The sequence below is a fragment of the Oncorhynchus masou genome, unplaced genomic scaffold, assembly GCF_036934945.1.
Source record: "Oncorhynchus masou masou isolate Uvic2021 unplaced genomic scaffold, UVic_Omas_1.1 unplaced_scaffold_6___fragment_2___debris, whole genome shotgun sequence".
NCBI classification, from domain to species: Eukaryota; Metazoa; Chordata; class Actinopteri; order Salmoniformes; family Salmonidae; genus Oncorhynchus; species Oncorhynchus masou.
This window is the reverse complement of record NW_027016658.1, coordinates 31,993-48,705: the sequence shown is the minus strand read 5'-3', so window position 1 is coordinate 48,705 and position 16,713 is coordinate 31,993. Positions and strand designations below refer to the sequence as shown.

Here is a 16,713-nt window from a genome sequence, read left to right as displayed (position 1 = left end):
GTTATCAGTGGGGGGGTTTATTCTGCTGCTCTGGACTGTATCCCACGGTAGGTGGCGGTAGTGAACCAATAAATAGTTGTATTGCTCGCCAGAAACCCAACCATGCTGGCAGACATTTGTTACCATGCAACGAGCAGACGCTTGTGAAACGTATTTGTTCCAAAATTGGCTAAATTGCCTGCTGATGTATACATAGCTCGCGTGTGTGTGTATGTTGCTAACCTAGCTAGCTAGCCAGCCATCAATAAAGTTCCCAATGTTACAACATGGCAGACGGCCGGAGCCCCGACACGGGAGAAGCTGCCTATCGTTCCCGGGATTCTGTCAAAAAAGTAAGTTGCAGTTGGCCTTTGTGTGGCTTTTAGTCCTTGCATTGCCTTACAAGCAAGATGCTATCGTTAGATAACGTTAGCTCTCAAAGCAGATGATGATAAACACCCAGTATATTTCTTGACCTGATCCCTGAGTTTGCCATGAAAACATGGCATTTAGCTCGCTAGAATCCTGTTTACTTTGTTTCTATTTACAATGGTGTTTACAGGATTCGTATTCAGAGAGTCACCTCCACAGCAGCCCTCTCCCAACACCTTCAGCAGCAGGTTTGGAATCAACAGGAGAGGGGAGGCATTGAGCTGGACACCCTCAACTCACAGGCTCAATCAGTTGTTAACACTGTTTTGAAACAGAAAGGTGTTAGATTCTTCTTAGTTGAGTAGATGTTATTTTAGTGGTGGCTAGATATGGACCACAACATCTTGGTTTTGTTTTCATCCGGAGAGTTAGTGGTAGGCTGGCAGGAGAAGCTGTTCAGTCAGTGTCCTTATAACAAATAAGAATTTACTGTTTAGGATAGTTTGATGTTGCATAGTAATGTGTGTGTGTGTGTGTGTGTGTGTGTGTGTGTGTGTGTGTGTGTGTGTGTGTGTGTGCGCAATATGAAGTGGTCTTGTTCCAGAGTGAGTCAGTATGCCAGACTCCGCTGGAGAGACAATACCACACAGAGATCATGGCTCAGGAGCGGACCAGGGGCAGATGGAACTGCAGGATTTTCACCTACACCGATTCTGACTGCGACACCAATTGGGAAGGGGTGGTTTTCAACAGGATCTCCATTTCTGTAACGGTTCTGTAACCAAAGACGCTTCGAGACGGGAAGCAAGTATAGGGGGAGGATTTATTAATAAATAGACATGAAACTAAAGAAGAACAGTGTCTGGACAAGAGAAACGGAGTCCGGGTGAGTCCGATGACGCGCTGGTCCACGTAAAAATGGTGACAGGTGTGCGTAATGATGAGCAGCCTGGCGACCTCGAGCGCCAGAGAGAGGGAGCTGGAGCAGACGTGACAATTTCATTATTCAAAACAAAGCATTTACCTAATTTCTGTCCAAAAGAAACGTTAGTGTTTTAAAGCTGTTTTTGATATACTCACTACAGCATTCCCAGAGTATGGTGAACACAGGTCAAGTCCAATCCTATCTTACTGGTACATAGGATGGCCAATGTCAGAGGACAGTCGCCCAGTGTAGTTCCCTGATACTCACCAAAGTGAATTATTAATAAAGTGAATGTAATTGAAGCAGCATTGATGCGTCCTGCTGCTTTGAAGACAAACAGTGTACCGGTATGTTCACATTACACCATACCCTTGTATGCAGAATGTGTTTGTGGTATTCTGTTGGTCTGCAGTGGCAGCACCATCCCCAAGTCCAGGCTGATTACCTGGGAGCCGTCGGAGGACTTTGTGAAGACCAGCCACATGGTCAACACACCTGTGCAGACCATGCACATCATGGGGACCTGGGACCACCGGGCAAGTGAGTAGCACAAGGGGAAAAACCAATATGTAGGCTATGTACTTATTACACTGCTTTGTATGTAATAACATTGAAGTAGATTCCAATTCAGGCATTGAAAAGTGGCACTTTATTATTGTATTTCTCAGACTTGGCCAAAAGGAGAAGGAATGCTTGTCTGCATGATAAGAGCAGATGGAAATGGAGTGGTTACCATCAAACCAGACTTCAACAAAGGCAAGGAACCCTTCAGGCAAGTGACCCGCACCCGCTGAAGTCAAAATGTTTTACCCCTAGCTCAAGTAAGGGTCACTTACTTGGTAGCAGAATTCATACATTCCCAGCCATTTACTGTGTTATGATGCTGTTTGTTTGCACCCAAGGTTGAGACGGGGGGGGGAGAAGAGGGAGGTGTGGCGTCAGACCAGAGGAGACGGAACAGCAACAGTGCATATATAGACGTGAGTGACTGAGTGTGTAGTGTTATTCACTGTTGGTGCACTGTAATAATACTTGTATTATAGTTCATCCCAAAATCAAAACTTGGAAGATGTTTTTGTATCCCAATGTGGCCTCATGTCAGATTTGTCCTTATGCATGTACATACAGTACACTGATGAAATATTATTATAGCCTTTCAGGCAGGTTAAAGTATTTTCTATGACGATGACCTCTCCTCTCTTTTCCTCCTTTCAGCGTTATGTACGTCATAAAGACTACCTCAACAGCTTGGTTGGCCAGGACTGAAATGGTATGCATGTAGTTTCTAAAAATGACATCATAATCTGCCCTTGTAGCCCACACTCTTGATAACCTCAACCACTGCTCCCTGCTCCAGAATTTACAATGTTGAATGATGCATTGCCCAACAAACTGCATGTAATGGATCTAATTTACTGGTGAGTGGATGCTATTTCATTTCATTCATCAAAAAGAAAGCCCGTAACCATGAGTGAGTACACTGTGGCCATACCCATAAGGGAGGGGGATACAGGAACAAACCCCTCCACTTGATTCTGTGCAGATGCACCAAACAGCACCAGCTCCACGGTTGTGTACAACACCCCTGTGTTGATAGAGAGCAGCTGAAACATGAGGAGGAACCAAACAGTGCCCACACTCTTCTCAATCCCACCACAGAGGAGCACCAGAACCCCAATTCTGAGGAGTATCTGGGTCTCTGTCTGGTGGTGGAAGGAGTATGTGATGAGCTTGGAAGAGGAGAGGATTAAACGGATATTATCGGGTTGACAGACATCAGCGGCATTGATGTGTTGTGCTCTAGCTTGCTGCTGTAGCCTACTGGCACAATCTGTTACGTCATTAACGTTAGCTACACGTTGTAGCACGCGAGATAACGTTACAAAAGACCCATTCAAAGTGGCTAGCTAGCTACTGAGCATGATTCTTGAGTACCTCAACCCCTCCTTGCTAAGGTACCATGCCCATTGGCAAAAACTGTAGTTCCAAGACTTTAGACATCTTCTGATAAACCGAAATATGTAGTGACTGAACAAAACTGATGATACTGTAACGAACCTGGATTTTTAAGCGCGGAAATGGACTGTGCCGCACGAGCATGCTTTTGCGGCACAGTCGATAGCGCGCCGGACCTCGGGCTAGAAGGTCCGAGGGTTCGAGACCTGCTCCCTGTCTGTTTCATTACAATACTATAATGACAGCAACAATGCCACGTGTTAGCCTGAACTCAGGAGTCAAACTCTTGAACCTCTGAACCACATCTTTCTAAACTATTCGGGTGATCATGTTGATGCTCAGTACAAACTTCTCAAACTACTAGAGGATAATCAAGCACAATACAAAATGTCAGTAACGACACTTTTCCTCCAATATTGCACAACACTTTAGCCAAGACTTGAGAAGCTAGCTTGCTAAACCAAAACAAATGTACTGAACTTCCGCATTTGGATTAATCACTTTCACAACCACAAAGATACTGTTGCGCAGATCATGAAGTGCGTTAAAGGCAGTGCTGCATTTAAAGACACTTCCTTCCACCTGCTGGCTTGTGCCTGAAATGTGATGACCAAGGAGTCCTCAACAGCTCATGTGAGTTAGATAGAAAGTTAGATGTATTTGATTGGACAGTTTAATAAAATAATAAAACCCGTTTAATTAAATAAAACGTGTCATGGCAGGGACAACACAATAAAGTAAACGGTTTCTATTGTGGTCCCTTAATGTTACTCGAAGTAAAACAATAATACAACAAAATATTTGTCAAGGAATGGTTTCTTCCTATTGATATCATGTTGGTCTATCTATGTATAACGTCCAACCAACCAGCGATACAACCATTACTCAGTCAGTAAGATATAAAAAGCACATCACGTTCGTTATTGAGCTACAACCAGTGAAAATATGATACCACCAGTCCGGCTCCAAACAAACGTTTTTCTTTGGACGTATTAAGCGCAGTCATAATGCTGTGACCCAAAATGACGTAACCATGCATTAATTCACAACCTAAACGGTGTTCAGATTTGATTTAATCTGTTCAATAGTTTTCTTCACTCAGGTTGTTGCAGGCAATCTTTGGCCTTTTGGGGCACTTCCTTCCCAACATATATATACATATATAGGGAATAGGGTGCCATTTGGGATGCCATCTTTGTGTGTGTGTGTGTGTGTGTCTGTGTGTGAGTCGGGATGTGTTTTGTGTCTGTTAATTGATGGAAATGTTTCCCTCAGAAAGAATGATGGATCGTAATGATGAGAGAATCAAAAGAGCTTTAAGACGCCGCCCTTATGTGGTAAATATCAAATATTTATTTGTTTTTGTCCTGTTTTTGTTATATTATCACATTTTAAATTGAGTGTTGTGTTGACAGTTGAAACCAGTTCGGGTGAACACCCCTGATTCCGTGTTGTGGCCAACCGGCAAGGTGCACAGAAGGCCAAAGCCTGTAAGTCATATCTGACCTGAAACAAAAACACATACACATTAGTTATGCATTCTGCATGTACAAACTGCAGTTCTCAGAATTAAAGCAAATGCAGATATCCCTATCTAACTTCATTGAATGCTGTCTTGACAGTCTAATTCAGTGCAGACCCCTCAGATCCACAAAAAGCCTGTAAGTCACATTCAAATTCAACCACATAACAGTCCTTATATTATTTATTGATACACAATTCAAGGCCAATATGAGCAAAGCAGTGTTGAATTCATTCTTTACTGTTAACAGCCAATCATTGTGAGCTATGGGCAGGACCAGACATCTGGGGATGGATGGAGCATCAATCCAGAGCCTCTTAGCCAGGTCATCTCTGCTGTTCCCATACAACAGATAGATCAATCTGTTGATTCATATGGCCATTTTGGTTGGCTTGGTTGAATTGACAATTTCCATTTGAGATGCTAAAGAATCCTGTACTATGGAAGATCTTTTGCCCCACCCCTAATGTTATGGGAGTTGCATTTATTGCATTTTCAGTTACCCATGTATTACTCACTACTTGTACAACCATGTTGGATTGCCTACATATTCTATGTATTCTATGGCTGCCATGAGTACATGCCTTTCTCTGTCTCCTCAGTCTGGAAGGGTGACTCAGCTGATAGAGAGAAAATATCGTGACGTGATCTCATCCTCCAGTTCTGATGACTTTTCCATCTACTCCTTCACTGACTGTGAATCTGAGGTAAAAGAGTTGTACCCTACCGTCCATGTCTTTGTTGAGTGACATCACTGGGAGGAGGATGGTCTCTGACTAGTTGACTCTGATACACAGTGTGATGATGAGGATCATGAAAGGAGGACACCAAAGCTGAAAGTTGAGAATGGAAAGGTGACAAAGCTTGATGTGAGGGATATGGACGAGGATGATGATCTGTCTCTCCACTCCTTTGATGAGTCAGACTTCCTGGTAAGTTCTGCATATTAAATATTTTATATATATACATGGGGGATTGGAAATTATGCAGACAATTACTTATTGAGTGTAGTCATGTATCTGCAATGTGTATAGAGTAGTTATAAAGTATTTCTACAGATTGTGTTGAACATAGCACTTTCCTGATATGTTACTTTACTTTCTGGTCCTACAGAGCCCAGGGGAGGTCTCAGGTCCTGTATCTGTCAAGAATGGCCTCTCTCCTCTTGTAACCTCAGCACACCGGACACTGGCTGAAGCCCTACAGGCCCTGTCCTCTGCTGTAGGCTCTCCCTACCCAGTAAATGTTCCAAGGCCTCGGACTCCTCTCAACCCTGTCATTATCGCTCCGCCCCAAACAGAGAACTTCCCATACCGCCACAGCCCTCGCCTGGCTCCCATCGTCAATCTGAGCGAGACTGGCAGGAAGCTGCTCCAGGAAATGGCTGGAGTGGCCCCACAGGTGAGAGGAAATACAAGAAGGGAATATTGGCCGTAAGTCCTTCTATAGTATAGCATAAGTCCTTCTCTAGTATAGTATAGCTCTAGGTATAGTAGCTCAAGAGAAGAGAGAACCCATAAACGTACATTACTTTATCTGCTTGTCCAAAATATTCAGGAAGGGAAGGTCAATAAGAAAAAGAAGTGCAAGGCCAAAAATGAATTGAAGCAAGAGAAGGCCAGTAAGACGCAACAGATGGGAAATGTTGGAGAAAGTAAGGAGGAGGACAAGAAAGAGGAAAAGAAGAGTCTGAGGAAGAGGTGAGGAAATAGAGGAGGGAGAAGTGGAACATAACCAGGGACTACTAGACTAGAGAATTAGAGAAATAGAATGAGGTAGCAGAGAAAGAGCTGATGTGTAAGTGCAAACTTAAGCAATCAGGCACGAGGAGGTGTGATATATGGCCAATATATCACGGCAAAGGGCTGTTCTTAAGCACGACGCAACACGGAGTGCCTGGATACAGCCCTTAGCCGTGGTATATTGGCCATATACCACAAACCCCCGAGGTGCCTTATTGCTATTATTAACTGGTTACCAACTTAATTAGAGCAGTAAAAATAGATATTTTGTCAAACCCGTGGTATACGATCTGTTATAAACTGGGTGGTTCGAGCCCTGAATGCTGATTGGCTGACAGCCGTGGTATATCAGACCGTATACCACAGGTATGACAAATTATTTAATTTTACTGCTCTAATTACGTTGTTAACCAATTCATAATAGCAATAAGAAACCTTGGGGGTTTGTGGTATATGGTCAATATACCACGGCTAAGGGCTGTATCCAGGCACTCCGTGTTGTGTTGTGCGTAAGAACAGTCCTTAGCTGTGGTATATTGGCCATATACCACACCCTCTCGTGCCTTATTGCTTAAATATACCACGGCTTTCAGCCAATCAGCATTCAGGGATCGAACCACCCAGTTTATAATACTATTTATTCTCCTGTGGTTTTTGATTGACAGGTTTCTTCAGTGGCTGCTGCCCAAACTGAGATGTTCAAAGACATAATGGCCAACTATTACTTCTACCACCCACACACACACACACACACACACACACACACACACACACACACAGATTTTGAGTATTGGTTATTCCTACAACACACACAAACGTAATTTCATAGACAAGAACTATGATTACCAAATACATATATTGGTCTCATTCTTATATTTTCAGACATGCAGCGTTATAAATAAAAAAAATATTGATCCCCATACAGCCTATGATAATGAGTTGGATTTACATGCTTAGGCTTGGAAATATAGCCAGGAGAAGCAGGGTCAACACCTCTACTCATGTCATAAGTGCCATGACATCTTTAGTAACCACAGAGAGATAAGACCTCTGTCTCCACAGTCTCATCCAATGGACAGCACCAACCTTAGGGCAGTGTCACTGGTATTGGGGTCTTAGGTTTCAGTTGGCCAAAGTGAAGAGTTGAGGGCCCCTTACTGGTCTCCTTGCAATATTTGGTCTCCCACACAGAGATGGAAATCTACACCTGTTTAAACCGTGGAGGTTTTGGCTTCAGATGAAAGAGCAGAGAGATGCAGAACGTAAAAGCTTCAAACACTGTGATATGCAAATGTAGGACCATTGTACACTGAAGTGAAGCATGCATCTGTTCTGAAGCATGTCAAAAGAGTAGAAATGAACTGGGACTGGAGGAATACATCACATTTAAACTAAATTAGCATGTATGTATTTCAGCTACACTCATCTGTACTTGAATTGTGCTGTTTGAAACGTGCATTTCCAATAAAGCTTTTTAAATTGCATTTATTTGTGTCAGACAGATTTGTGTCTTAATTGATTACATCAGGGGTTCTTAAACTTTTTACATCAAGGGAATATTATTATACTGATATTATCTTACCTGTTATCAGTGGGAGGGTTTATTCTCCTGCTCTGGACTGTATCCCACGGTAGGCGGCGGTAGTGAACCAATAAATAGTTGTATTGCTCGCCAGAAACCCAACCAGGTTTGCAGACTGTTGTTGCCATGCAACGAGCAGAAGCTTGCGAAAACTACAAAATTGGCAAAATTGCCTGCTGCTGTATACATAGCGCGCGTGTGTGTATGTTGCTAACCTAGCTAGTTGGCTTGCCATCAATAAAGTTCAGAATGTTACAACATGGCAGACGGCTGGAGCACCGACACCGGAGAGGCTGCCTATCGTTCCCGGGATGCTGTCAAAAACCATACAATTAAGTAAGTTGCAGTTGGCGTTTGTGTGGCTTTTAGTCCTTGCATTGCCATACAAGCAAGATACTGTCGTTAGCTAACGTTAGCTCTCAAAGCAGATGATGATAAACACCCAGTAGATTGCTTGACCTGATCCCTGAGTTTCCGGGGATTACTTTGTTTATATTTACATTTACAATGGTGTTTACAGGATCCGTATTCAGAGAGTCACCTCCACAGCAGCCCTCTCCCAACACCTTCAGCTGCAGGTTTGGACTCAACAGGAGATGGGAGGCATTGAGCTGGACACCCTCAACTCAGGCTCAATCGGGTGTTAACACTGTTTTGAAACAGCAAGATGATGTTAGATGTTTTGAAACAGAAAGATGTCAGATGCCTCTTCGTTGAGTAGATGTCATTTTCGTGGTAGCTAGATATGGACCACAACATCTTGGTTTTGTTTTCAGCCAGAAATGATGAGGAGGAGTTTGTGGTAGGCTGGCAGGAGAAGCTGTTCAGTCAGTGTCCTTATAACAAATAAGAATTTACTGTTTAGGATAGTTGCATAGTAGTGTGTGTGTGTGTGTGTGTGTGTGTGTGTGTGTGTGTGTGTGTGTGTGTGTGTGTGTGTGTGTGTGTGTGTGTGTGTGTGTGTGTGTGTGTGTGTGTGTGTGTGTGTGTGTGCGCGCAATATGAAGTGGTTTTGTTCCAGAGTGAGTCAGTATGCCAGACTCCTCTGGAGAGACAATACCACACAGAGATCATGGCTCAGGAGCGGACCAGAGACAGATGGAACTGCAGGATTTTCACCTACACCGATTCTGACTGCTACACCAATTGGGAAGGGGTGGTTTTCAACAGAATCTCTATTTCTGTAACGGTTCTGTAACCAAAGACGCTGGGAGACGGGACAGTGTCTGGACAAGAGAAACAAAACAACATCGATGCAGACATGGGAATGAAACTGAGGAAGTGACAGATATAGGGGAGGTAATCAATGACCTGATGGCGTCCAGGTGAGTCCGATGAAGCGCTGGTGCGCGTAAAAATTGTGACAGGTGTGCGTAATGGTGAGCAGCCTGGCGACCTCGAGCGCCAGAGAGAGGGAGCTGGAGCAGACGTGACAATTTCATTATTCAAAACAAAGCATTTACCTATTTTCTGTCCAAAAGAAACATTAGTGTTTTAAAGCTGTTTTTGATATACTCACTACAGCATTCCCAGAGTATGGTGACGCAGGTCAAGTCCAATCCTACCTTACTGGCACATAGGATGGTCAATGTCAGACACAGACGACAGGACAGACGCCTAGTGTAAGTCCCTGTTACTCACCAAAGTTAATTATTATTAAAGTGAATGTAATTGAAGCAGCATTGATGCTTCGTGCTGCTTTGAAGACAAACAGTGTACCGGTATGTTCACATTACACCATACCCTTGTATGCAAAATGTGTTTGTGGTATTCTGTTGGTCTGCAGTGACCGCACCATCCCCAAGTCCAGGCTGATTACCTGGGAGCCCTCGGAGGACTTTGTGAAGACCAGCCACATGGTCAACACACCTGTACAGACCATGCACATCATGGGGGACCTGGGACCAGCGGGCAAGTGAGTAGCACAAGGGGAAAAACCACTATGTAGCCTATACACTTATTACACTGCTTTGTATGTAATAACTTTGAAGTAGATTCCAATTCAGGCATTGAAAAGTGGCATTTTATTATTGTATTTCTCAGACTTGGCCAAAAGGAGAAGGAATGCTTGTCTGCATGATAAGAGCAGATGGAAATGGAGTGGTTACCATCAAACCAGACTTCAACAAAGGCAAGGAGCCCTTCAGGCCAGTGACCCGCACCCGCTGAAGTCAAAATGTTTTACCCCTAGCTCAAGTAAGGGTCACTTACTTGGTAGCAGAATTCATACATTCCCAGCCATTTACTGTGTTATGATGTTGTTTGTTTGCACCCAAGGTTGAGACGGAGGGGGAGAAGAGGGAGGTGTGGCGTCAGACCAGAGGAGACGGAACAGCAACAGTGCATATATAGACGTGAGTGACTGAGTGTGTAGTGTTATTCACTGTTGGTGCACTGTAATAATACTTGTATTATAGTTCATCCCAAAATCAAAACTTGGCAGATGTTTTTGTATCCCAAAGTGGCCTCATGTCAGATTTGTCCTTATGCATGTACATACAGTACACTGATGAAATATTATTATAGCCTTTCAGGCAGGTTAGAGTATTTTCTATGACGATGACCTCTCCTCTCTTTTCCTCCTTTCAGCGTTATGTACGTCATAAAGACTACCTCAACAGCTTGGTTGGCCAGGACTGAAATGGTATGCATGTAAGTTTGTGACAGATCCTTAACAAGTTGTTTCATCAGCAAAGGTCATCTCAAATCCAATTTTATTTGTCACATGCACCGAATTTAGATCATTTTAATAAAAGTAACAAATAATTAGAGAGCAGCAGTAAAATAACAATTGCGAGGCTATATACAGGGTGTACCGGTACAGAGTCAATGTGCGGAGGGCACAGTTAGTCGAGGTAATAGAGGTAAATTGACTATGCAGAGAGTAGCAGCAGCTTAAAACAGTGGGGGGGTGCAAAAAGTCTGGGTAGCCATTTGATTAGCTGTTCAGGAGTCTTATGGCTTGGGGGTAGAAGCTTTTAAGTCTTTTGGACCGAGACTTGGCGCTCCGGTACCGCTTGCCATTTGGTAGCAGAGAGAACAATCTATGACTAGGGTGGCTGGAGTCTTTGATAGTTTTTAGGGCCTTCTTCTGACACCGCCTGGTATAGAGGTCCTGGATTCCAGGAAGCTTGGCTCCAGTGATGTACTGGGCCGTATGCACGACCCTCTGTAGTGCCTTGCGGTCAAAGTCCGACCAGTTTCCATACCAGGCAGTGATTCAACCAGTCAGGATGCTCTTGATGGTGCAGCTGTAGAATTTTTGGGGGATCTGAGGACCCATGACAAATCTTTTCAGTCTCTTGTGGGGGAATAGGCTTTTTTTTTAGGTTGTGCCCTCTTCACGACTCTTGGTGTGTTTGGACCATGATAGTTTGGTGATGTGGACACCAAGGAACTTGAAGCTCTCAACCTGCTCCACTACAGCCCCATCAATGAGAATAGGGGTGTGGTTTGTCCTCCTTTTCCTGTAGTCCACAATCATCTCCTTTGTCTTGATCACATTGAGGGAGAGATAGTTGTCCTTGTGTTACGCACGCCTCTATGAAGAGGGAACGCAACACCCTGCTACAACTAAACTCTCCGTGAAGTGAAAAAGGTATGGACTGTAGGTGCAAGAAAGAATGACAACAGTCAGAATGTGGTACCGTTTACCAGGACTTTATTCCTTCACACAGTAATATGGGGAAAAGGGGCTGGACGGAACCAAAGCAAAGAAAGTAAATCTCAAAGCCCCCCCTCTCCTATCTTACCTAATTTAGCACCACCTGGTGCCCTAACCAAAATACAAGGGGGTGGTCCGCCCAGGTCTTACCTAGTGTGCCTAGACAGCGAATATGCTACGGTTATATGTATGCCCGCGGGCCTCTTGCCTAAGCACTCCCTAGGTGCCTTCCCCTTCCCCCCTGGGAACAAATGAAACAGAATATTAAACAATTTCACAAACAAACTAAGAAACAAAGGACATCAAATAGGCTCTATCTGAGCAACAAACTCACAAAACATACCAACTCTCAGCCCAGCAAAATCTAGCAAAATCTCTGCAATGACCTCCCAGCAAATCTCTCTCCTGAACAGAACACTGGCATTTATATAGCTTCAGAATGAATGGGTAATTGGAGACAGCTGCGTCTTGACGAGGGGGCGGGGTCAGCTCTCAAATTAGCCATGGAGTCGACCAATCAGCTGCTTGAGGGATTTCAGGAAGCCATTTCCTAAAATAAACACATGCAAATACACAAACTACAACACATAAACTGGGGAACGTAACACCTTGCACCACATTGTCAGGTCTCTGACCACCTTTATAGGCTTTCTCATCGTTGTCGGTGATCAGAATCACTGTTGTCATCGGCAAACTTAATGATGGTGTTGGAGTCGTGCCTGGCCGTGCAGTCATGAGTGAACAGGGAGTACAGGAGGGGACTGAGCATGCACCCTCGAGGTGCCCCCTGGTTGAGGATCAGCGTGGCGCGCCCGTCAGGAAATCCAGGATCTAGTTGAAGAGGGAGGTGTTTAGTCCCAGGGTCCTTAGCTTAGTGATGAGCTTTGAGGGCACTATGGTGTTAAACACTGAGATGTAGTCAATAAATAGCATTCTCACATAGTTGCTCCTTTTGTCCATGTGTGAACGGCAGTGTGGAGTGCAATAGAGATTGCATCATCTGTGGATCTGTTGGGCCGGTATGCACATTGGATTGGATCTAGGGTTTCTGGGATAATGTTGTTGATGTGAGCCATGGCCAGCCTTTCAAAGCACTTCATGGCCACAGACGTGAGTGCTACGGGTTGGTTGTCATTTAGGCAGGTTTCCTTAGTGTTCTTGGGCACAGGGACTATGGTGGTCTGCTTGAAACATGTTGGTAGTACAGACTCAGACAGGGAGAGGTTGAAAATGTCATTGAAGACACTTGCCAGTTGGTCAGGGTATGCTCGGAGTATACGGTCTGGTAATCCGTCTGGCCCTGCGGCCTTGTGAATGTTGACCTATTTAAAGGTCTTACATCGGCTGCGGAGAGCGTGATCACACAGTCATCCGGAACAGCTGATTCTCTCATGCATGTTTCATTGTTACTTGCCTCGAAGCGAGCATATTATTTAGCTCATCTGGTAGGCTCGTGTCACTGGGCAGCTCTCGGCTGTGCTTCCCTTTGTAGTCTAATTGTTTGCAAGCCCTGCCACATCTGACGAGCGTCAGAGCCGGTGTAGTACGGTTCGATCTTAGTCCTGTATTGACATTTTGCCTATTTGATGGTTCGTCTGAGGGCATATTGGGATTTCTTATAAGCGTCCTGTTGTATAGCACACTGTATTATTATACAACTAATATAAGTACAGGACATGAGACGGGAGTAGAAATGAACGTGGGAATTGTTTAATGCATTTCACAGGGAGAACATTCCAAGCATTTCAATGTAGGTAAGCAAGGGGGGGTTACAGGTGCCCTAAAGGGACAAAACTAGAATATCAATACACAACATATTCCTCCCCCTCTACCTCTGGTGACCCATTAGGAAAAAGTAAATATTCACTGTTTTGCCTATTGTTTTCTTTTTAATATAAGTTCTCTTCATGTAAATAAATGAACTTTTCAGAATAACCTTTTCTAAACTAGGGATAGAGGGTAGACTGCCTTAGTCCCCAGACTTAACCCTGGGGTGTATTCTTCCCTGATGTTGGAGGTTAGTCTGAACTCAACCTGTCAGGGGGTATTCTTTCTCTTGCAGGGTAATGACGATGTACAGTTGAGTCTACAGTCACATTATCTCTGAGTCTGAGTGGTGATGGTGTATTCCCAGACTGGGGTGCAACAGTACCCTGAGTAGGCACTCTGGCTGGTTCAGGTGAGTCTGGAGCACTTTCCACATTTGTAGGTTGCTGCAGTGGATGTTCAGGTGAGAGCTCGTAGTCATGTTACGTCTCCAGTAGCTGATCTTGGTTTGTCACTTGACAGGAGTCATCTCTTGAGGTTGGTTCCTGGCAACAGTTGATCCACTTGTATCCTCCAGATGATGTTTTCCGGTGTGGGAACTGTGTAGGACACAGGTCCTGTTTGTGCAACCACTGTGGCTGGTATTTGGACCTTTGCAGTAGTTCCGAGCAAGAACTCTCTCTCCAGCTATGAAGCTTATGTCTTTCGCTTTGCTCCGTCTCTCCACCTGTGCTCTCTGTTGTGTCTGTACAACCTGTCTCGTCTTTGGAGGTCTCAAGAGGTCGAGTCGCGTGCGAAGCTGTCTTTTCTTCATGGCTGACGCGGGTGATACGGCGCTGACTTGACGTGCTGAATTCCATTTGCTTCCATGAATGACCGGAACTCTTCAGACACCAGTTGGGGGCCATTAACACTAACGAGTTGCGTTGGCAAGCCGAAGTGACTGAAGATTGACCGTAGCTCTTCGATTGTTCTCTCCGCTGAGGTGCTCTTCATCACTGTGACCTCAGGCCATTTGCTGTGTGCGTCAACTGCGACTAAGAACATACGATCCTCCAGTGGGCCTGTATAGTCTGTGGACTCGCTGCCAAGGCTCCTCTGGGAAATCCCATGGGTGTAGTGGTGCTAGCTGAGGCATTTTCCTCATCTTTTGACATGCAGAACATGACTTGACCTTGTCTTCGATAGCTGCGTCCAGACCTGGCCACCAAAAGTAGCTGCATACAATCTCCTTCATTCGCACCATGCCACAGTGCCCTGAATGGAGTTCTTCAAGCACCTGCCTTCTCAGTGGCGGCGGTATGATGACTCGAAAACCCCATAGCAAGCATCCACACTGAACTGTGAACTTGTTTCTCCTCACGAGGTAAGGTTGTAGGCTGTCTGACATCTCTCCTTCTTTTCCACGAGTGACAATGTCCACGACCTCAGACATCGCTGGATCAGTGTAGGTGAACTTTTTCACTTGGACAGATGTAACTGGGGCGCTCGTCACTTCCTTGAAGTAGAAGATTTCAGCCTGGGAGTGCTCAGTGTGTGCGACAGGTAAGGGAAGCCTTGAGAGGCCGTCTGCATTGCAGTGCTGCTCAGACCTTCTGTACTTGATATCGTACTGGTGAGCAGATCACAATAACGGCCATCGCTGCATGTGGCTGGTTGCAAGCGACGGAATGTCGGTGTGGGGACCAAAGATGGAGGTGAGGGGTCTATGGTCTGTCAGCAGTGTGAGTCGTTGGCAAAACAGAAACTGAATCTATTTCTTAACTCCAAACACAATGTCGAGTGCTTCACGCTCTCTCTGTGCATAATTGCTCTCGGCTTTACTTAAGGTCCGTGATGCGAAAGCAATTGGCCTTTCTTCACCTGATGGCATGATGTGTGAGACAACCGCACCAACGCCATAAGGCGATGCATCACATGCCAACCGTAATGGCAAGTTGGGGTTGAAGTGGGTTAGGGCCTCTGACTGAGCTAAGGCTGTTTTCACTTTCTTGAAGGCCTCCTCACATCTGTCTGTCCACTTCCACTGTTTGGTTTTGTTCAAAAGTTCATGCAGTGGCTTTAACATGTTAGCTAGGTTTGGCACAAACTTTGCGTAGTATGTCAGTAGTCCTAAGAATGATCTCAGCTGACTCACGTTCTTTGGGGATGGAGCTTCCGCAACGGCCTTCACCCTCGATGGCGCCTTGTGGAGCCCCGAACTGTCGATGACGTGGCCCAGGTACTCAACAGAGGGCCGGAAAAACTTGCATTTGTCCTTCCGGACCCTCAGACTGTACTCCTCCAATCTCTGTAGTGTAGCGTTCAGGTTTCTCTGTTGCTCCTGCCTCCTCGTCTATGCCGGTGATGAGTAGATCATCGAGGTAACATTGGACCCCAGTGAGCCCGCTCAGTATCTGGTCCTTGAAACAAGGCCGTAATTCATGGCTTCTGGTTGGGGTATGTACGTACAGTCATTGTGGGGACGACGTCATCGATGCACTTATTGATGAGGCCGGTGACTGATGTGGTGCCATCGGAAGAATCCCAGGAACATATTCCAGTCTGTGCAAGCAAAACAATCCTGTCGTTTCGCATCTGCTTCATTTGAGCACTTTTTATTGACCGAGTCACCAAGTTTTTTCCCCCTCTGGATGGACATTTAAACATGCTGGTAGAAATGAGGTCAAACTGATTTAAGTTTCCTCCATTAATGTCCCCGGCCACTAGGAGTGCCGCCTCTGGATGAGCGTTTTCCTGTTTGCTTATGGCGGTATACAGCTCATTGAGTACGATCTTAGTGCCAGCATCGGTCTGTAGTGATGTGTAGACAGCTACCTAAAATACAGATGAAAACTCTCTAGGTAGATAGTGTGGTCTGCAGCTTATCATGAGATACTCTCGCTCAGGCGAGCAAAACCTTGAGACTTCCTTAGATATCGGGCACCAGCTGTTGTTTACAAATATACATAGACCGCAACCCCTTGTCTTACCAGAGGATGCTTTTCTATCCTGCCGATAGTGTAAAACCCGCCAGCTGTATGTTATGATGTCGTTCAGCCACGACTCTGTGAAACATAAGATATTACAGTTCTTAATGTCCCGTTGGTAGGATATATGTGCTTTTAGTTTGTCCCATTTATTTTCCAGCTATTGTACGTTGGCTAACAGTACGGATGGCAAGGCAGATTAGCCACTCGTCGATAAATCCTCACATGCCACCCC

General features: G+C 45.0%; 2 protein-coding genes across 12 annotated transcripts; both read left to right on the top strand.

The window, feature by feature from the left end:
- Positions 1-84: 84 nt before the first annotated feature.
- Positions 85-7,980, top strand: LOC135538987 (uncharacterized). Of its 11 annotated transcripts, none has more exons than XM_064964869.1 (15): positions 85-332; positions 542-599; positions 942-1,816; positions 1,945-2,048; positions 2,179-2,256; positions 2,492-2,546; positions 4,508-4,569; positions 4,648-4,722; positions 4,855-4,893; positions 5,005-5,079; positions 5,357-5,461; positions 5,552-5,686; positions 5,868-6,155; positions 6,312-6,454; positions 7,162-7,980. In XM_064964869.1, exons 7-15 carry the CDS (start codon positions 4,513-4,515, stop codon positions 7,205-7,207), a joined length of 963 nt encoding a protein of 320 aa, XP_064820941.1. In that variant the 5' UTR covers positions 85-332; positions 542-599; positions 942-1,816; positions 1,945-2,048; positions 2,179-2,256; positions 2,492-2,546; positions 4,508-4,512; the 3' UTR covers positions 7,208-7,980. The 11 variants fall into 11 exon arrangements, with proteins under 11 accessions (XP_064820941.1, XP_064820938.1, XP_064820942.1 ...); XM_064964866.1 differs by having other exon boundaries at positions 542-690; XM_064964870.1 differs by having other exon boundaries at positions 542-1,237; positions 1,689-1,816.
- Positions 7,981-9,059: 1,079 nt separating this feature from the next.
- On the top strand, positions 9,060-11,137 carry LOC135538981 (tectonic-like complex member MKS1). The gene is made up of 6 exons (XM_064964860.1): positions 9,060-9,403; positions 9,603-9,700; positions 9,865-9,993; positions 10,122-10,274; positions 10,356-10,432; positions 10,668-11,137. The coding sequence occupies exons 2-4, from the start codon at positions 9,615-9,617 to the stop codon at positions 10,156-10,158; spliced, it is 252 nt and encodes an 83-aa protein (XP_064820932.1). The 5' UTR covers positions 9,060-9,403; positions 9,603-9,614; the 3' UTR covers positions 10,159-10,274; positions 10,356-10,432; positions 10,668-11,137.
- The last annotated feature ends 5,576 nt before the right edge of the window (positions 11,138-16,713 follow it).